Source organism: Alexandromys fortis, unplaced genomic scaffold (assembly GCF_014885135.2).
Source record: "Alexandromys fortis isolate MF-2015 unplaced genomic scaffold, M_Fortis_MF-2015_v1.1 scaffold_115, whole genome shotgun sequence".
Lineage (NCBI taxonomy): Eukaryota > Metazoa > Chordata > Mammalia > Rodentia > Cricetidae > Alexandromys > Alexandromys fortis.
The window spans coordinates 5,347,698-5,369,197 of NW_026067989.1; the positions used below are offsets into that span (position 1 = coordinate 5,347,698).

Sequence of the window (21,500 nt, forward strand, 5' to 3'; positions counted from 1 at the left end):
GGTCAATTTAATTTTAATGGATATTTATTGGAAGTGTGCTATGCCATTAGCATTATAAGATGGAACCCTTTATCTCACTTAAGCCCTCTCAAAAAGCATACCATCTGAAAATTCACCAGCTATCATCTGCTTCCCACAACACAGAATCTCAGTGCGATCTTTGCAGCCAAAAGGGCAAGGATCCTGACCAATTAGTTAAACAGACAGGGCTTCCCTGACAAAGCAGTGCTAAAGCTCGGAGATAATTGTAGGCGGGGCTTTCGGATCCTACCAGTCAGCTGCACTTAATCCCCCACCAGGCACCACTCAAGCAATTAACAAGACACTGGGAATTACGGGTGGCCATGGTGACCAGGAGGAGACTACTGAATCTGGAAGGAGGAACAGGGCTTGCTCTCAGCTGCCAGGGACACTGTCCCCTTGCAGGGCAGTCTCACCAAGGGAGAGGCTGTCCCTGAGAGACAGCACCAACAGAGACCCTGGCAGCATTCCTGCCAGTGAGAGACATGCTATCATCAGGGCAACTCTTTTCAAAGGGTAACATACATTTAATAATCGCAAAGAATGTTCTGACACATACTTTAAATCGCCACAAATGACATCAAACAAATTCAAAACAAATATTTTTCAGATTTTATTAGGGTATGTGCACAACAGAAAGTTAAAAGATGGACAAAGCCACAACTTCTTGAAGGGGACCCCGAGTCTCCCTTCAAAATGTCATGTTGCAGCTCTAAGAAGACCTGTACCCTGTGAGCCTTCCCTCCCCCCAGCCTGGGAAACATTCACTAATCACTGAAGTCACTTCTGTCTGAACATTCCATAGTTTCAGGATCCATGACACGGATTTGATGCATCTATTTTTAAATATTTACATTCTCTCTGAGGGCTCGGGGTGTGATTACTAACATGTACAACAGCCCACTGATAACACAGAACAAGACTGACCACCACACAATTCAAGTTTAACCCCCGGCTGCCAATGGACTTCAACTCAGGGGGAGAACAGGTTAAAACTGCAGGAAGGAGCCACTTGACACGTTTCTGGAAGGATGGGAAGCCCAGAGTTCCCAACTGAAATAGATGGGTACTGCCAAGAACAGGTCATGTGACATCATTTTCAACATGCCCTTAAGTGAGGGGTCATCGGGGCATCTAGTTGTTGAACCCGTGGAAGATTGAGGTGTGTCTGTCCCCCTGTTTTGTGGAGAAGTTTCACAAACCACGCAGTCAAGGCCTAGGTTTGGGAGCCAGGGAACGGAAAGATGTTTTCAGGGTGTCTCTCTCAGATTCCCATGCTAAACCTATTGTTGAAGGACATGGAAATATGCAGGGGCACTAAGCCATTTCACAGGTGCTAGAAAGCTTCGCTTTCCTGTTTTCCTGATTTAGACAATGGGGGCGTTAAGAAAAAAAATAATAGGAAAAGACTTTCCTATATTTGCTTTAAAAATTTATGTTATTTTGAATCGAGTAACCTTTTGTCCTTTTTTGGTCAAATCTCATCTCTATTCCTTTAGTTTTGCCAGAAATATTTATGGGAAAACAGGATTGGAACAAAAAGACCTAAGGATCCCATCCACCTATTGAAAGTTTGGTTGGTGAGAACGGTCCACAGAAGCATTCAAGGTTAGGAACTCAAAGAGGTTAAAAACTTCATGAGGAGAAAAAGAATTCATTTCCTAAGCAGTTTGCCCAGCACCGTGAACATAAGCACACACTCAGAAATGTTCGTTTCATTCCACATTCTCCACTGTTCTGGAGAAGTGTCAGGACAGACATTCCCAGAGCTTTGCTAGTTTGTCCCTGGGTTCGAGGCTGAAAGAAGGCAGTTGACTGCCCTCTGCCAGGTGGGATTGATCCAGTTACTGTCGCCGAGAAATGCCATAGGGACACACAGTGCTATGAAGTGGTTATGATGTTGGTAATAGAGGTAGTGGGGGTGATGCGGTGATGATGGTGGTGATGATGGCTTTGGTGGTCACCAAAGCCCGAAGATGCCTACATCTGGGTTTACACCAAAGCCGGGCTAGCTAGATACCAGGGATACCTGGGGCCGGATTTCCTTTACAAACAGCATTCATGAGTCCCTCCCAAGGCATTTCTTTATGAGTAGTTCATTTTCTAAACTCCTCAAATTACTGCCTGTGGGGGTAGTGTATCACCTGTCTTTAATGATAAATAAAAACTAATGCAAAGGCCTAGGAACGTAGTTTCTGGAAAGCGCATGTCTAGCATACTTTCGGCACAGGCTACCATCACCAGCACCACATAAAAGACAGAAAGGAGTGACGGCCACCACCTGAAATTAAGGAATGAGAGGACTGAAGGCTTGAAGGTATTCCCTTCCCCTTAAACTCTCTGGAATTCTCTGGAAAATGAAGAGTGGGAAGAGATGAGTTAGTTCTAAATACAGTTGTTGTTGTTGTTTTTTCCAGGTATGGACTCAAGCAGCATTTTCTCTGCATCCTCACAGGCAAGGGACTGTTCTGTCTCTGCTCACTGATTTGTTAGCCTAACAACCTTGGTCCCCTTTGGCCAACAGAAGTTCACTTATCTCCTGCTTGGCCTCTTAGAAGCTCTAACCCAAAATTTTCCAGTCTCAAACATGAGGACAGCAAGAACAGATGGGAGGATAAAGCACTGGTTTAGGAAGGGTAGACGGCTCCCTTGACACGTGAGGCATGGTTCGGCACAAAGCTTTGGCAGGTCAGTGGCTGAGAGAGCTCTACCCACATGGGAGGGGCTGAGACTGAAAACACACTTTGAGGAAATGTGTTCATCAGTCTTCCCTGTTGTGGGTCCCACAGAGAGGAACCAGCGCCCCTGAGGGTGTTGGGGATGGGGTTTCATGTCTACGCCCTAAGTGGTTCTGGTCAGCAGCCTGAGCATAGACCAAGCAAGGCCATACAGAATTTGGACTCATTCAGTTTGTCCTCCTCACCTCAAGCCTTAAGTACAGATACTGCCATCTATGTAAAATCGCCCGGACGGTGGGCGCTGCTCTCTGTAATGGACTGGCTGCCAACCTACTGGCAACTATTGCCAGGGGTCCTGTGGCCAATGAAGTTCCCTGCCAATTAGACATGGCTTTGATCTCCCTTAGGTTCCAAACACCCAAATTACAACTGAAAGCCAGATGGTGAGCTGATTTTTAAATGCACAAATTTCAAGCACCCCACAGAGCTCCATCTTTCTCCCATCATCCTCCAACTTGTGGTTTGGAGTGGGGGGTTGTTTTGTTTGTTTTTTTTTTTTTAAGATATTTCCTCAACTCCACAGGCCTTGAATCTGTGCATTATTCATCTTCACTCCCCAGATGTCAACTTGAGGGATAGATGCATTTAAGACCGGAAATGAAAGGGCACCCTGATTTAAGAACAAAGACTCGGGATCCCATGATGGAGACACTTTCCGTGCCTCAGCTCTCTAAGTAATAGAGGCAGAAAAAAAAAAGAGAGAGAGAAAAAAAAGCCAAACCTCCATGAGACAGACCTGTGTAGCTGTGACACCAGCAGTAAGTTTAAGGGACACTTTTGCAAATGCACACTTGAAAATAAGCATGTCAATCATAAAATGGCTCTAAGCAGCTTTAACGGTTGGAAAATAGCCTCATTGTTCTCTCTTCCCCTTTCCCTTTCCTCTGCATCTCCTTTTTTTAAGCAAGCAGAGGGAACCTTCAGGGTGACTAATCCTTGATTTGATGTGTGTCACACCCACAAAACAGTGCATAAATCCTCCAGATGTACTCTTAACTGTGAACTGGGCTTCAGCTACATTGAATGACAGTATTCACAGCAGAGCCCATCCATCACCTGGTTCGCACGTCTTCTCTTACAGTCAGAATGAAAGCCTCCTATGACAGCTTCCCAGTTAGGGATGGAGACAGGGTGCCCTGCAGTGGAGTTGGGGCCTGTGCTGGCTCGAAGACAAATTGTTCTCGGGGTCTTGTTATCGTTTCTCAGTGATCAAGTGTGTGTTAACATCAGCCCATTCAGATAATTTAGTTCATATATCTGTTAATTTAACCCCTGCCACTTCCTTCTGGATTCTGCTGTTACCAAGACCTCCCACTCACTTGAAGCAACTTTCCAGCTCCCAGCTCTACTTGCCCATGAGCCCAAGACCATCAGAAAGCTCAGAATGACGGGGTAGGATGTCTAAACATCCTGCCCGCTTGCTCCTTAAGCAGTTGGTTGAACTTCCTCTCATTCTGACAGTTTCAACAATACTGAGGGGGATTGAGGGGAAATGCCAGAAGGCAAATGTACACAAAGGCAGCCATCCTGAAAAAGTCCCCATAGGAAGGGTAGAGCCTTATTCTCACGAAGTTAAATAATGAAGTGATCTTGTTCTCTATGAAGGAAAGGAATCGTTTCCATCCTAATTAGCACCAGTAGCTCCTTTTCTTCTCTGATGAATGAAGAGATAAGAAAAGTCTTTGAAACCCTCCCACCCCCACTCCCCCACCCCTGTTCGCATACCCTGATTGGGAATCAGAGGAACACATTAAAATCATTCGATTATGGATTTGAAAAGAGTATGTGAACGAGGCCTGTCAATAGCCTCAAAACTTCCCACAATGCAAAATTCACGCCCAGGCATAGCGAAGGCAGCTGGGAAATACCTGTCCATCCCAAGTGCACCAGGAAGGTGCACACTCTTTGCTGAGAGTTCAGTCCAGTCTTTCAGAATGATGTGGGTCCCCCCATCATCCGGCAGTTAAAAGTTCTAAAAGCAGTGGCAGCTGCTGGTGTTTCTATGGCCACATTGTCTTCAGCAGTCTGTCCCAGGTGTTGGGCTGTGGGAAACAAAAGATTACAGTGTTTGAAGCCACGGAACCCTGTCCCATCTACATCTTTGGGTACCTTGCCTCCACTCCATGTGCACTGGCAGCAGAGGCTAGACTGGGATGCTGAAGTTGGGTTTAACATCAAATGGCCAGCTGGCTGTTACTGTCTCTGCCTCCCACCCCACATTTGCCCACCCAGCTACCCAAGCAACTTCTGGCTTCTTTACCTGTATTGGTTCTCCAGGGCTCGGCTCTCAGCTCGCTCTGGAACCCAGGAATAGCTGTCAGCTGCATTCTGGGGCTTCTTCTTCTTTTTTATCTCCTCCTTCTTGGCTCTCCGTTTACGATAAATGAGAAGCCCTAAGGCCAGAGCCAGCAAGAGTGAGATGGCCACCACAGTGCCCAAGATGTAGAACAGAAGCAGCTTCTGCCCATCCGTGTCGCTGTCACTGTGGGCCGACACAGAATCTTCATGTGTGGGCTTGCTGTGGCCAGTGGTCATGGGGAGGTATGTACCCAACTCCATCCAGACTCCAGATGCCTCACTAGGGACTGATATTTCTTGTGGAACAGAGGTAGTGGGGGGATCTGATGGGAAGGAGGGATGCCCTGTGGCGGGTCCTCCCTAGGAGACATCCTCAGAGCCTCTGGAAGAACTGGGCATTTCAGGAGGAGGCACAGTACTCCCCTTTATGTCACCTTCGCCTTCCTTTTGGGGAGGCCTAGTTGATGGTTCTAAAGACACAGTGCCCTTGATACAAGAGACCCCATTAGGAGCCAGCTCCCAGCCTGGTGGGCAGCCACATCGGAAGGAACCTTCCAAGTTGAAGCACAGGGTGTCACACGCACTGACCCTGGAGTCCAAACACTCATCTATATCCTCACATTGGGTACTGTCTTCTTCAGACTTGCTATAGCCAGTTTTACAGGAGCAGAAGAAAGAACCATCAGTGTTATGGCAGTCATGGGCACAGGGTGAGTGGGCAGCGGCACACTCATTCACATCCTTACAGTCCTCCCCTTTGGGGTCACTGGATTGGTAGCCCACCCAACATTCACATCGGAAGCCCCCAGGAGTGTTGATACATTCCTGGGCACAGGGGGAGTTCTGGCACTCATCTATATCCACACAGTTCACTTGGCTAGAGTCCAGCTGGTAGCCACTGGGACACTGGCATGTGTAGTTTTCGCTGGGGGGTACATAATGGCATGAGCCCCCTCCTGTGCATGGGTTGGAGCTACAGGGGTTCCGAGAAACACAAGTTACTAGGTCATCCTCCAGTCGGAATCCAGGCCGGCAGCCACAGCGGAAAGATCCATCCCCACCTTCAAAGCATTCCTGCTGGCAGCCCCCATTGTTGAAATTGCAGCCAAACTTGGAGCTGTAACAGAGGGGGCCTGAGCTGCCCCAGTGGAATACACCCGGAGTCTGGGTCTTTTCCTTGCACAGGAAGTAGTAGGTCTTACTCTCAGCCTCATCCCTACAGGCTACATTGGCTGCAGAGGCAAAAGGCACAGCCTCCAGGGAGGAGGTGGTGGCCTGGAAAGGGGTGGTATAGGTCACCTGGCCTGGACCACCCAGAGAGAGGGGACTGCACATGCCTTTGAAGTTGAACTTGCACAAGAAACCGTCAATGTTACCTGGACTCTCAGGAGACCCACATAGGCTCTCATACCATTTGGGGAGATGGCTGGGGTGAGGAGTCAAGGACAGGTCCAGTATCAGGGACACACAGCGCTTAGAGGTGCAGGATTTCTTGCTCTCTTTGTACCAGTTTGAATAAGCTGTGTCCTCTCCACCACCCACCCAACTGAAGCCCTTCATTGGCAAATCGTGATACGTACACTTGCCCTTTTCTCGCTGGAGCCCGATCCAGAATTTGCCCATCTTGGCTTCCAAGGGTGGCTTGGTCTTCAAGAGCTGAGCCAGAGCTTTCTGGACATGCCGGGCCTCCTCCTCGCTCTTCACTGTGGCTAGATTGCCTCCATTCTCCTTGCAGCGGTTCTGGGCTTCAGCGGCGCTCAGCTTTCCCCAGTGGGCAGTATAGCAGGCAGTCCCCTCACACACGACAGCCTCTGAATCAGCAGCAGCCCCTGCCCAGGACTGGCCAAGCAGCAGCAGCAGCAGCAACAAACCTGTTGAGGTGGCCATTCTGCTGAGTCTCCTTCTGGGAGAGGCTGGACTCCCCCACAACGACAGCGGCCACCACTGAGTCTTGGAGCTTGGCACCCGGCTGGGCTCCTAGGGGAGCTGAGGGCTGTGCCTCTGCTGCCAAACCACCACGGCTCTGGCGCAGAGAAGGTTACAGACTCCAGGCTTTTCACGTCCCCCTGACCCAGGGCGCATCCTGTGCTCTAGTACTTCTTATTTCTCACCGGATGCTGGGGCTTCCTGCCGTGAATAGCGTTCTGACTCCTGTTGCCTTCATCACGGTTTTGTTGTTCTCAGGACAGTGTTGCTGGTCTCTGGCTCGGAGTTGTGGAAACACGGTGGCGAGTGCAGAGGAGCCAAGAGATATGGCTGCTTTATTTTGGGTTCACTCACTTTTCCCATAGCGTGAAGGGCCGCTGTGGCATGCTATCTAGTGAGCAGAAGCCTTGGGGGCTAGGGACACGAAAAGGATCATCCAAGTAACCCATAATAAAATTCCACTTCAGATTGCAAACCACCAAAAGAGAAAGAAAAATATGTGAGACTCGAGACACAAGGCCACGGACAGATAGTTTTCAGCCTTTTTTAGAAGCGAGCTAGATCTGCTTTTTTTTTTTTTTCCTATCTTGTGCCTCCCTTCTGTTTGTGGGACTCTTTTTTTCCTTTATTCTTCCAATCATGAACTTTAAATAGATAGGCAGTTTTTAAATAGGATTTGGGCCATGGGAATTTCTGGATTTTTAACAATGCCAAGCTTCCTGAGAACAAGAAACCAAATTGGGTGAAAAATAGGCCGTTTTCAGGGTTTCCTAGAGCATTGTGAAGTGCCAGGGTCACAAGAAAGATCAGAAAGACAGGAAAATGAAACTGCCCTCCCTTGAGGAAGGGGTCACATGTCTTCTACCCCAAGGCTTTGGGGAAGTTCAAAGACAGAGCCTCACAAGTGCCTGGACCAAAGCCTCCCCGCTCCCCAATCAAAAATCCTTTACCCAAGCCAGCACTGAGATGGTGGAAACTATGTTTAATTGTGCCCCCTCACTATGCTCCACCCCTCCCCAGCTAGACTCAGAAAAAGTTTTGGAGCAAGACATCAGGTGCAGCACTGTCAGAAGGAGCCCACACAGATGATCTAATGAGCCCAGCCTCCTGAGACAAGACATGGGAAAACCCAACCAGAGTCCTCCCAGCTGAGGCTCTGGGGAAGCTCTTACGTTCCCCTCTATGGTCTGCAGCTGGTTACCCTGTTCTCTAACTTGGTCTTGAGGTTCCTTTGTAAATTCCAGCCTTGGCTGACCAGACCATGTGCCCCTTCTACAGGCAAGGGTGAAGCAGGCAAATGTCCTGATAGTTATTTGTTGACCTAAATGCAGTTTCTTCCTCCAAAGGTGGCCACTGTTTGGCTGGGACTAGAGTGTGGTCGTGACATACTAAGAGAGTAAACCAACAGAACACAGAAGTAACAGGTTTGTGTTACCACAGATCCTGGTGTTAGACCCAGATTCACAAAGTTGCCCAAAAACCAACAAGGAGATGGAGTCCCATATGTAAAAGCAAAGAGCCTTTATATTATGCAAGATTGCAAACTCGGTCTCTCCACATGTCCAATGTATTGGAATAAATGGAGAACCCCGAGCTCAGTTAGAGTTGGGGTTTTATAGTAGTAAAAATGGGGGTGAGGGATTTCTAAGGTTCAGGACCCCTGATTGGCTGACATTTGTCTAGGGGTGTCCTGGTGAGAGTGCTGGCAGATGATCCTATCTACAATGGTTGGAACACTTGGCATTTCCTTTGGGTGGTCTGTTCGTGGGTGGTGCTCGGGCAATCTCAGTTTGTGGTTCTTCCTGCAACCAAGTATTGCTTCAGGGTAAACTACTGAGATTCAGGCCTCCATCAAACTTATCAGTGGCTGAGTCCTACTTTGGCAGGTGATAATGGTTGGAAGAACTTCCTTTGGGTGATCTGTTTCTATTTAGCTTATCATGGCTGGTTCCTACACCCAGAACCAATGGGAAGTGGGAGTTTAGAGACACTGAAAAGGAGAGGGAGGGGCAGAGAGAGAAGGGGGAGGGGGCAGAGAGAGATGGAGGAGGAAAAGAGGAAGAAAGGGAAGAAGGAGAGAGGGAGGGAGTATCAAAATCTTTACTGGGGTTCAGGATGTTGTCTAGGTAGGTTTTTTAAAGGCAGTACCATCTGGGGTTCAGAACAAATAGGAAGGATTACCAAGGATTCACTTAAACCTCTTTCTCAGGTATCCATAGAATTCCATCCACCTTTATCAACCCGTTCACCTAATTTAATCAGCCATCCTCTACCTACTTAGCCATCCACCAACCCTTCCATCTACTCATCCATCTACCAGTATGACAACTTTTCATAGTGTATGCTAGGCTAAACACTAAATTCCAGGGAGGATTTCTTGCCTTCATGATTTCAAGTATGTATAAATTTGAATAATTGGTATAAAGTCACTTTATTGAAGTCAACATAAGGCGAAGTACAGGGTGGCAGAAAAGACCATTATCAGGGTCATAACCTGGTAGCACGAGGTAGGCATTATGGAAGGGGACAAGACAGACAATGGAGTACGATTCTATGGCAGTGGTTCTCAACCTTCCCAATGAACCCAACCACAAAATTATTTTTGTTGCTACTTCTTAGCTGTAATTTTGCTACTGTTATGAATCATAATGTAAATATTTGATGTTCAGGGCAACAGATATGCAACTCCTGAGAAAGGGGATCATGACCCACAGGTTGAGAACCACTGCTCCAATGGGTGTGTGTGTATATATATATATAAAGTATATTATATCTGTATATTATATCTGGATATCCTAGTATATTATATAGTATAAATATTATATATACACATATATAATATAAGATGTATGTGTGTGTTGTGTGTGTATGTGTATCTAAGAATTATGTCCATGTGGGGAGGAGCATACACCAAGGCCTTGTGGACAAGAGAATGAATGTTGGACTGTAAGCCTTGAGCCTGGGGTATGACAGACAGAATACAGAAGATGGAGCCCTGTGAGGACAAGTGGTTTGGGATTTTCTTTGGAATCTTTTGGAGAAAACCGAGAAGACATCATAAGACAATTTTATAGACCAAGGGTACTGGTGTTATAGACCACTCAGCAGGCAAACTTGGGTTTCCAGGACAAGAAAGGGATATAGGGACTGAGCTGGTCCTGATTGGGTCAATAGGTTTGAGAAATGTTGGAAATTCAGAGCCAGCTGCTGTTGGTGTTGTGTGCTACGAAGTATGGGGTGCTTCTTTGGCTCCTGTTGATAGCTAGGGTCCTAGAAGTCTGTGTCCATTGGAAGTATGGGTGTGAGGTCTGGGATGGAGAACAATGGAGAGGCATACTTCCTGGTGTCAGCATCTCCCAAGTCCTCTTTCTTATTGAGGACCTACTTCAAACTCTCAGTTCAGCCCGAGAGAAAAGGAAGATCCAGACTGGGAAGGAACTAGGAAGGTGATGTCCTTGGCTCCAGGGCTATGGTTTTGGGCTTGATGAAGTTCAATACTCACCTTGTACCTCCTAGAGAATCTAGGTTTCTAAAGGTGGGTCACTTCTTAATATTTATAATAACTTTGGTTTTGGGTGGCAACATGGGATAGCATTGATTCATAACCTTATCCTGGTTGAGATCTGTGACTGTTCAGTCCAGGACCAATTTCTTCATTAACTCAACACCCTATAGGAGTTTTCCAGCATATCCTATTGTTACAACTTAAAGACATAGGCTGACATAATACATGGGGAAGTGCTTAGTCTTAATGCAACTTGATAAGCCATGTTTTATTGATACTCATAGGAGACCTGCTCTTTCTTGGATGGAGAAGAAAAAGGAGAGGATTGGAGGGCGGGATGGGAGAATGGGTGTATGGGTATGGGAGGCAAGGATGAGGGGAGAGGCTGTGATGGGATGTAAAATTAATAGATGAATAAAAAAATTCAGACACAGGCTGAATGAGTAGCTAACAGTTTGTTAACTACTCTGGCCCACAGATTTTTTGCTTATATTTCTTAGGTAACATATCTTGGTCTTCTACAAAGGAACTTCCAAATCTACTATTTTCCCTTAGCCACATGTATTCATATCAATATCTTAAAGAAGGCAGCCATCTCGGAGGAAGTGTGATTTGCTTGTATACCCAGTAGCATAGGAAGATATTTCTGCAACTCACACTACAAAAGAGATTCATGATTCCCAGTGGTCTGGCTGCTTGACCTCAGTTTTTACCCCTTTCTTTTGTAAATAGAGACAGAATCTGGGCCACAGTAAAATCCTGCCTTATTCTCCTTTCTTTCTTTCTTTCTTTCTTTCTTTCTTTCTTTCTTTCTTTCTTTCTTTCTTTCTTTCTTTCTTTCAGATTTCTGTCTCTTCCCCACCGCCGCCTCCCCTTTCCCTCCCCCTCCCCCAATCAAGTCCCCCTCCCTCGTCAGCCCGAAGAGCAATCAGGGTTCCCTGCCCTGTTATTCTCCCTTCTAAAATAAGGGGGAAAGCTAGGAAAGAGCAGCATGGGGCTTCGGGGGCTCACACTCTAGGTCTGACAACATACCTCATAAAGCCTCTCTCTGAAGCACACATGTGAACTTGTCCACACAACATACAAAGTAATTCTCCTTGTTATTCACATCTCCTTTTTAATAACTGTCCTCCTCCTCTTTCTCCTCCTCCTCTTAAGGCAGGGCCTCAAGGAGCCCAGATTCCCTCCAAATTGCCACTTAGCAGAGGATGATCCAACTTCCCATCCTCTACCTCAAAATGCCGGGATTACAGGTGAGCACTACCACAGGCGGCCATCCTCCCTTGCTTGTGGAAACCTGTTGGGCTTTGTTAGGCTGATCTACTGAGGAGGTGGCAGACGTCACTGGGAACCCAGGGTATGCCTGAGATCTCAGGAGGAGGTAGCAGTCCTTAGATAGGATCTGGCTGCCGCTTCTCAGATATTTACAATAGGTTGAAAGAAAACCTTGAGAAACTTTGTGGTACCTCACATGCTAAAATCCCCCATGGATACTGGCTGGCCACAGTGCAGATTTATCAAGCTTCTCCAAGGACTTATCCTTAAATAGCAGGAATCAGCAGCAGCTCAAAGTCCAAGCGTGCTTTCTTTGTCAGGTCTTAGAAAAAAAGTCACATCCACTGTTGTAAAACTCTCCCAAGCCTGGAGGGAGCCCGGAGTCTTGGCCTCAAGTTATCTGTTTCTACGCTGCAGTCTTGCTGAGTACTCTGAGATTTCTTTCTGAATTAATTTAAAAATGTTTTTTCCCATCACACTGGGAGTGGAATGTTCTGGTCTGTAATCTGGGGACAGTTCAGTCTTATTTGGTAGATTAGTTGCTTGGTGGTCATTCAGGCATCTATCTGGCTTCTCTTTTTTTTTTTTCCTGCAAGGTCTAGAAACAGCCTTCCTTCCTCTCAGCAGTCGCCTCCCTCTGGTCCCCTTCACTGTGCCCCCCGCCCCCCGTGCATGACCACTCTCCTCAGTGTGTTTCTTCTTCCGTGAATGCCCATTGAGCACCCACTGTGCGCTTGGCAGCATCTCTACATGGGGTGAGGGCTTGGGCGGGGCACTGCATTGTGAACCTCATAGCAGATGGGATGGAGAAGGGGAAGAGAATAGCCCCAGTGACCTCAACAGCTGCAGGTGTCCGTGAGCAGAGGGGTCAGCACACCCCACAGGGGGCCCCACCAGCAGCTAAACACCACCGGGTGGTGCAGGCTGAACACCTAACAGATGCCAGGAAGCAGGTGGTGATTCGTGCACAGAAAATTTCAAACTGATGAAAACAAGGCCAGGGCTTTTATTTAAGTATTTTAAAATTTTTTGTTTGGTTTGGTTTTATGTGTGTGGGTATGTGAACCTGCCTGGGATGTCCAGAGACCAATCTCAAGGTCCTCGGATAGCCCTCACCTTGTGAGACTGTGAGATATAGTCTTCCTCTGAGACCTGGAGCTTGCTGATTAAACCAAACTGGCTTGCTTGCAGGTCCCTGGAATTCACCTTCCTCTGCCTCTAGAGCTGGGATTACAGATGTGCACTGCTGTGTCTAATCTTTATTTGACTTCCAGGTATGGAACTCAGGTCCTTATGCTTGAATGGCAGCTTTCCAACTAATCTATCTTCCCATATTTTTCTTGGTTTTTGGAGACAGGGCCTCATGCAGTAAGGTCAGATCTCGAACTCACCTTGTAGCTAAGGCTATCCTTAAACTCCTGATCTTCCTTGGACTAGGATTACAGACATGTACCAACATGTTCAGCCTTTTTTTAAGATTATCTTTTGATTTCTGCTGTGTCTCAGCAGGGTAAGCCCCTTCCACCCTCAGGAAAGCCTTTGCTGGTCTAATCCTTAGCACTGTGACCCACCATGTGTCACCAGTACACAAGTAAGCTTCACATGAGGCTCTCTTTGTTACGTATTCTTTTATAAGCAGAGGTTAATTAAGAGACCACAGCTGCAGAACATGTCTGCCTGTGTGACTTAACTCTGTCAACTAGTGAGGGCTTAGCTCCCTAACTTACACAGAAGCCAGGACTACCCAGAATCAGGATTTCGCAAAACGTAGCAATTTTATTGAGGGCCACCAAGATAGCTCAGTGGGTAGAGGCACTTTTTGACAAGCCTGATGACCTGAGTTTGAGCCCAAGGACCCATATGGCAGAAGGAAAACCTGACTCCCATAAGTTGTCCTCTGACCCAGACATGATATACAAACACACACACACATGCATAGATAGATAGATGATAGATAGATAGATAGATAGATAGATAGATAGATAGATAGATAGATAGATATTGATTTATAAAACCTTCATCAAGTAGTGGAAGCCTGGAAACCTTCCAGCAAGGAAGTGTGTTGTCACGAGCCAATCACCTCCCAATCATTTGTGGGGAATTTGGCAAGATGGAAGAAGGAAAGTCCAGGCTTCCTTTTTGCTCTCCACTGTCCTCCAGGCTAAAGTGTTTCTTTTCTGGAAAGTATCCTGTTCTGGGAAAGGAATTTTGAGCCAGAGACCTCTAAACGTCAGGGACCAGGGATGAGACACACCTGGCTTCTTCTGAGAGTGTCCTTGAAAAGCTGGTTCTACTGTCCTTGAGTGGGCTCTGGACGAGTGCGTTTCCTATAGGAAGTATAAAAACATTATCAAGAAAAGAATTTGTGTCTGGGTGTCTCCAGAATTGGAACCAGTTCCAAAACTATCCTTTGTCCTCAGAGAGTAAGATCATGGTAGTTGGGGGGAGGGGAGTCAGTCAGTAGGCCTGGTGGCCAGGCCTGTGCAATTCCACACTCTATAGAGGATTCACAGTGAATAGCAGAGGGTAAGAGACGACAGAACTGAGTCACTTAAGACTCCATCCTACATGGCTCAGGGAAGTTCTTTTCCATCTGCAAGTTTAAATCCAGTCTGCAGAAACAAACTAACAATAGACAAATAGAACAAAAACCACAACAGAATTTATACAAACAAACACAAACACACACATGCTTAGCAGCTGTGCAAAATAATAAAACTCAAAGAAAAGGTTATGTGAGACTTTGGCCCTGCCCCTTTTACCTATGTGTGTAACTTTGAGGCAGGGTCCCACTCTTTATCCCATGTTTGCCCTTAACATTTGATCCTCCTGCCTTAACCTCTGGAGTGCTAAGATTACAGTCATACACAAGCATACTCAACATAAATGCCCTCTTCATGGGGGTAGGGCACAGGCATTCTAGAGCAGAGTGGTTGCAACCTCTTTGGGGGGGTGCTGAGCTACCCTTTCACAGGAGTCATGTATCAAATATTCTGAATATCAGATATTTATATACAAGTCATAACAGTTAGTAGCAAAATTACAGTTATGAAAAAGCAGCAATGGTTGGAGTCACCACAGCATGAGGAACTGTATGAAAGGGTCACAGCATTAGGAAGGATGAGAACCACCGGTATGAAGAATAATCTGAGGGAGATGATTGGACTCTGGGGCAGAGGTGAGCTTGTCTGCAGGATCTGCACACACCAAGTTGGACAACAAGAGCTGCTGCCATTTCTTCCTCTTGCTGCAGATGGAGAATTTGGGGGAAGATCTGGAAGAAGCCTTCACGGTTGGAGTGGACTTAATACAGATAAGGGATTAGGGTAATGCCTCCAGGAACACACTCATTATCAGGGGCATTTGATTTAAAATGCCCAGTGTTTCAAAGTGCTGTATTCTGGAGTGTTAGTCTCTGATTGCCAACAGCAAACACTTGGGCTTAGGAATTTCATGTTCAAAATTTAAAACAAGAACACAGACTAGAGGTTGTGAGAGCCAATGTTTTTGTGTATATGTGCAAATATATGAAGCACTTGATTAACTCTGAGTAGAGTTTTGTTTGTTTTGATTAGAGACATGATCTTACTCTATAGCCCACCCAGGCTGGCCTTGAACTCACTGTAATCCTCCCATATCAACTCCATAAGTGCTGGGATTTCAGATGTGCAACTTTGGCATGGATAGCATTTTTTGAAATTGAAATTTCTCCACTTTTATCCTTTGCTTTAGAAGGAAAGAATAAATTAAACTATTCATATTAGTTACAGCAGGATTCTTTTCCAAAGTATTCTGTTACAGGGAGATGTGCACTACTACAATAGCCCAGCTTGGGCACAAAGATCCCAGCTTACTTTAGACAAACACTAGATAGAGTTGAGTGTCAGGGACTGACGCTTGTTCTGCATTGAAGATATATAAGACATCTGTACTTAGTTCAGATGCCACTGTGTCCCTGGCATTGTGACCACGGCAAGTTACTGAGCCACTGTACTCCTTCTCTTGTGGTTCAGTTCAACACACTGAAGGTTGCCTATCTGTCTTTGCCCCTCATGGGGCTTGGCTGATAAGTCATGCCTGGGAAACACTCAGATAAGTACTGGTTTACCTAGCCACCAGGAGCCTGCTGGGCTCTGCCTCCTCGAACCTGGGCCTCTTCTGCGGGCTCTGAACTTGGACTGAACCTCTGTATTCTCTAGACCTGGACCTCCTAGCTTATCAAATAGGGAGAATAAAAGCCACCAAGCCTTTGTGCTGTGCAGAGGATTAAATGAAGAGAGCTATCAGTCCCAACTAGAGGTTGTGAGAGCCAATATTTTTGTGTATATATGCAAATAAATGAAGTACTTGTTAAATCTGAGTAGAGTTTTGTTTGTTTTGTTTAGAGACATGATCTTACTCTATAGCCCACCCAGGCTGGCACATGAAAGCCACCAGTGGGTGAACAATTGTGTCTGAACCTCTGATTGCAGCAGAGAGGTGACTACTGTATCTCCAGCTCTCATCTTCACCACCACGACCTTCCCCAAACACACACACACACACACACACACACACACACACACACACACACACACGAAGCAAAACCATACTGCCTTTGCTGAAGATGAGAGGTTCTGTTTTGCAAAGTCTTCTACTTGGGAGCCTTTGTTTGGATCCTTGGCTAAGTAAACATTCTTCCTGGAGCATTATTGATTTTTCCACATTTAGTAAATAGCCTCCTAACCTAATTTTCTCATGCAAAGCATTTGCAGAAAGCCTGACAGGGCTGAACCTTACAGAATACAAGGGTTAACTTGTATTCTCTGCTGACAACCTGTTTTGACAAGCAAAGGCCCTTCATTAGCTTTTGGAAAGAGATATATCATGAAGGAGAAGAGAGCTTTGGCAATAGCTTTTTACACCAAACCTCTAACAACAGCTCATGGCTTGCATTTCTAGCTAGTGTGGATGACATTCAGGTTCCACTCAGCATCTGTAACATTCTGGACAGTTCCAGCTATCCTGACAGTTCAGCACTTTTGGAAATATACAATCTCACTGAACTAGAATATAGTCTATGTGGCCCCACGTGTCAGGATCTAATTATCCACGGAAAGAAGAGAGTGAGGTAACAATAATTTGAAAAGAAACTGTTGCGCTCACCAAACAGACCTGCTTTGCCGAGAAAATGCTATTGCCTTTGTTAAAAGGAATGCTTACCAGGGAAGCTTACAGATTCCCAGAGAAGTTTAAGCTAGCTCTCTAGATGGCAGACATGACAAGCATCCATAGAGAATCTCCCAGAAGCTGGGTGCATCCAGAAACAGGAAGCATTCAGGTCTACACTAGGAATCTTTGAAGTGGTATTAGGACTGTCCAGACTGCTGCAGAGCCCGTGGATAAGAAGGGGTTCAGTCCACTCCCCATGGACAGGCTGCTGCCTTTGCCTTTCCTGGCCTCACTGACGGCACAAAATGTCCCCTGTAATTATGATCACAAGTCAAAATGTGCCACTTAATAACAACGTGCCCTTGGGCACGAATCTTTCCTCTCTGTGCCTTGGTTTCCGTACATGGAAGTGATGACCTGCCCAAGGGAAAAACAGAGGACCAAGGATGAATGAGATTGCTTCATAAAACTCTTGGCGTGGGGAGTAGTTAGTTAATGGCTGCCGTGACCAGCAGCATAAATATAACCTGCCACGCACGAGTCTAACAATCGTGACTATTTCTGCCCAGTCAATTTTCCAAGAATTCTCTGAAGGAAGTGGATGGGAGTGGTGGTACCTTCCCGTAACCCCAGCAATTGGAAGCCTAAGACGGAAGAATCACCAATTCAAGGCCAGCCAGGGCCATATACGAAGACCGTGTCTCAAAAGTCTGAGGACAGGTGAAGTTGTTCAACAGCACTTGCATGGCCCTAAGTTTAATATTAGTAACACATGAAGAAAAGAGAATGCAAGAGAAGGGGAAACGGAGATGGAAAAGGAAGAGGAGGAGGAAGAGAAGTCAGTCTAGTACGTGCTAAGTCTTGATACACTCTCACAGGTCCAGGAAATGACAATGCCGGAGAGCAGTCTAGGTGCCCACAGAACAGGCAGGAGATGTGTCTAAAAACGAGCCAGCTGGGGCAGACAGCAGGCACAGCAAAGGATCCTGGAGAGTGTGCACAGAGCATAGGAGTGTGTGTGTGTGTGTGTGTGTGTGTGTGTGTGTGTGTGTGTGATCCCAGGACTGTGGCCTGGGATCTTAGACTAGACCCAGGGAGTTTCTCCTGCCTGTCTTGGGTGTGATATGAATGTTTTGATACCATGTGGCCAGTCAGTAGTGTCTTTATAGAGAGGCACCATAATGACACTGTTGGGCTCCTGAAGCCATTTGATGTTCTGGGACATCTAGAAACTACTGATGTCACAAGGCTCCCAGGAATTGTGCTGCTGTCGTTTAGGTATTGTTTGTCTCCACGTATTCATATGCTGGAAGCTTGACCATCCATGTAATGTTTTTGGAAGGTGTTGATTAGGTCATGATCACCCTTATGAGGGGATTATTGCCAGAGTAGATTATTGCCTCGTTGCTAGGACAATGTTACATAGGCTTGTTATAGTAGAAGGATCCTGGCACCTCCTCAGTGTTCTGTTATTCTTAGGCAATGCAGCATCTCTCTTTCTTTCACAGTGACCCCAGAAGGTAATATCCGCCATGGGAGACAGCCGTGGCCCCTCACCAGATACTAGTAGTGTACTGTTTCTACTTTTTAAGCACTGAAACCATGACCCAAATAGACCTCTTTTGTTTATAAATACCTGGAGACAGGTATTTTCTTATAGGCATACAATGGATTAAGGTCACTATTCTTTTTAGTGTGGTCCATCACAGTTTCAAAGCACAGACCTTCCTTGCTGGGGTGCAGAAAGGAGGTTGTAGGCATGCTGCATTTGTAACTCTTGGGTCCTCTGGGAAGTACTTGTTCTGGCCTTTGGAGCCCAAATGTGCTACCTATGCATTGGATACAGGCCAAGTCAGAGTTGGGCCTCTCCCTAGAGCCAGCTGGAAGTACTCAGAGCTGTTGGCAAAGCATAGGGATTTTGCAATGGCTGTTTATGGATCTCTGTGTGTGCCCTGGTGGCAAGACTCAGTCACACCCCATTCCCAAGAGTCTAATCTTGCTGAGTTCCCCTGGCCATTTCCCAGCAAATGGACTTCTGAAGTATGAAGAACAGAGTCCTGGGATATAGACACAGGCACCAGTGAGTTCCCCTCTTTCTGGCTTGCCCCTGCTCTGTGACTTCAGGGGAGTATCTTGACTTTCCTGTGCCCGTAGATTTTTTTCTGTGAAAGGCCAGTAGAAGACCCCAGCCTCATCTATACATCTGAGGGAAGTCAGAGCGAGGTAATCAGAAAAAGCACACAACACAGACTTCACTGTGTCTTTTCAGTACACATCAATGAAGAACAAATATTTTTTACTGCCCCATGAAGAATGAATGAGCTGGCTGACCGTGGTTCTGCTCATTCTCAAAATGAGCTTGTTTTTTTTTCTTTTGGGGTGAGTTCAACCCCAAAACTAGAAAAGCAAAGCAGCCAGCCACTGGAGAAGTCTTACCTCTACCAAGATTGGGCAACCGCAGACTACACAGACTAAACCTCTCTCTCCTCCCATTTTATATTACCTCTAGTGCTGAGATGAAAGACATGACTCCCTAGAACTGGGATTACAGGTGTGAGCTGCCACCACCACCTGGATTTGTTTCAGCAATGGTCTTGTGTAGACCAGAGTGACCTTGAATTCACAGAGATCCATTTGACTCTGTCTCCCAAATCCTGAGATTAAAGGTGTGTGCCACTACTGCCTGACCTCCAGTAGCTTAGCTTTGCCCTTCTTATCTTTAGGCAAGTTTAATTTATTGAAACATAAATAAAATATGATACACTGTAGAAAAAAATACAGATGATGGAAAAAAGAGAGATTCCTATGTAGAAGAGTGAAACTAAATCCATATTCCTCAGCCTGCACACACACAAAAAAATGATTTAAAAACACACCAAAGACCTCAATGTTAGATCAGGAACTTTGAAACTGCTGGAAGATAGCATGGAAGGGGTGCAATTTTACACAAGGGTTTTCTGAAAAGACTCCAATACAGCAAATAAAACCAAATATTCACAAACGGGATGGCTTCAGTAAAGAGCTACTCAGCAAAGGAAACGACCCTGAGTAAAGAGACAGCCTACAGAACGAGAAGTGGATGAACGTCTAGCATATACATGACAGTCTGCAAAATTTGACACCCCAAGTTAATGGGTTAATGGACAAAACAGACAGTTTTCTAAGGAAAAAATACAACTGAGCCTGCTTTTTTTTTAAATATATTTTTTTGATATCTCTTTTCTTGAAATAGCACATGGCTTCCTTTATCTGGTATCTCTGTCTCTTGGAAAGTGGAAATCAGGAAAGGCATCAGGAGGAGGAGGGACAAACTGAAAGGTCAGAGATAACGCTGTTCTGCACCCCAGTGGATGGAGAAAACCCACAGGTGACACATCCCTCAGGTGCTGGCAGCCAGGGTGAGTTATATGTATACTAGCAGTGAAAACTTGAGATGTGATGGGGGTGGGGGACGCACAGAGTCTACTCCTGCATGGCATGATGGAGAATGCCCTTACCAGGATTCTCCAGGACATGAGCAAGATTGAAAACTGTGTGTCAGATGCCAGGGTGCAAAGACTAAGCTGGGGTATCAGAGGAACTCTGCACGTGGTCTAGGTTATGAAGGGGTCACAGCCCTTGCTCTCCAGCTGACTCTGCTAACTCACCTGTTGTGCGTGTGTGTGTCTCATCGCTGGGCTCAGTTGCTCAATCTTATTTCACCAGTGGCTACATTTCATCATTCGGTTTCCCTTCCCATAACGGCTCTGGATTGCATCTGGTTTCGACCTGCACCTCTGAATCATGCTGTCATTGCCCCCACCTTATGCTGCCATGACAAGAGTGCCTGCCCGCTACAGCAGCACTAATGTGCTCCTCTGAACACCCTGGCACATCTCACTCTCCTTTCCAGTTCTTTCTAGAAAGTAAAAGTTGGAAAGCGACCTAGACCTGGGAGAACACACCAGTGCTCTGAGACCTCCACCATAACACAAGTGTCTAACCCCAGGTGCCTCCTTTTGATACATTGTCATTTCAAATCCATGCCTCGAAGACGAGACCCACGGTCCCCACTTTTAATGACAACTTCTGATCAAGACTTGTTTCTTCTGGATGAAGCAACTGCTGGGTCCCAAGTCGGTCCAACTCTTTATCATTTAGTGTTTGACCACTAAATATTTAATATTTGAACCAGTTGTTCACACTTAAATGTGAAATTTTAAATAAAAATCAAGATCTATATATCTTTTGGAAAAGCATTACCTAGTCATGCCAGCATGCCCTCATGAAAACCAGAAGCCCTAATGGTTCAACAAATGGCCCCACGGAGCCCTCATCCAAACTAAACAGCAAACCAAAAGTTCCTCTTTCTGCCAAGATGGATCTACAGCTGGAATTGCCTGGTATCCATCTAGGATCTGGGTTGGTTTCTCCTGGTGTAAATTGGGCAATGGAAAATCCTAAATATAACCTCTTACGGATTTTTATGCCTTTTGGATGAATTCCCTCTTTCTACTTAGTACGAGCAGCTCAATTGTGTACAAGCTGCCAATGAGTTTCGACAGATGTGAGTGGATTCCTCTATCCTGGTGAAGATGCTTGACAGC

General features: G+C 46.1%; 1 protein-coding gene across 1 annotated transcript; it reads right to left on the reverse strand.

Annotated features, from left to right (window-relative positions):
- Nucleotides 1-619: 619 nt before the first annotated feature.
- Cd93 (CD93 molecule) lies at nucleotides 620-8,533 on the reverse strand. Its single transcript, XM_050159542.1, is given in 2 exon segments — nucleotides 620-4,801; nucleotides 5,020-8,533. Coding segments are annotated over 2 exon segments (1,950 nt in total). The 5' UTR covers nucleotides 6,945-8,533; the 3' UTR covers nucleotides 620-4,776.
- Between the last annotated feature and the right edge of the window lie 12,967 nt (nucleotides 8,534-21,500).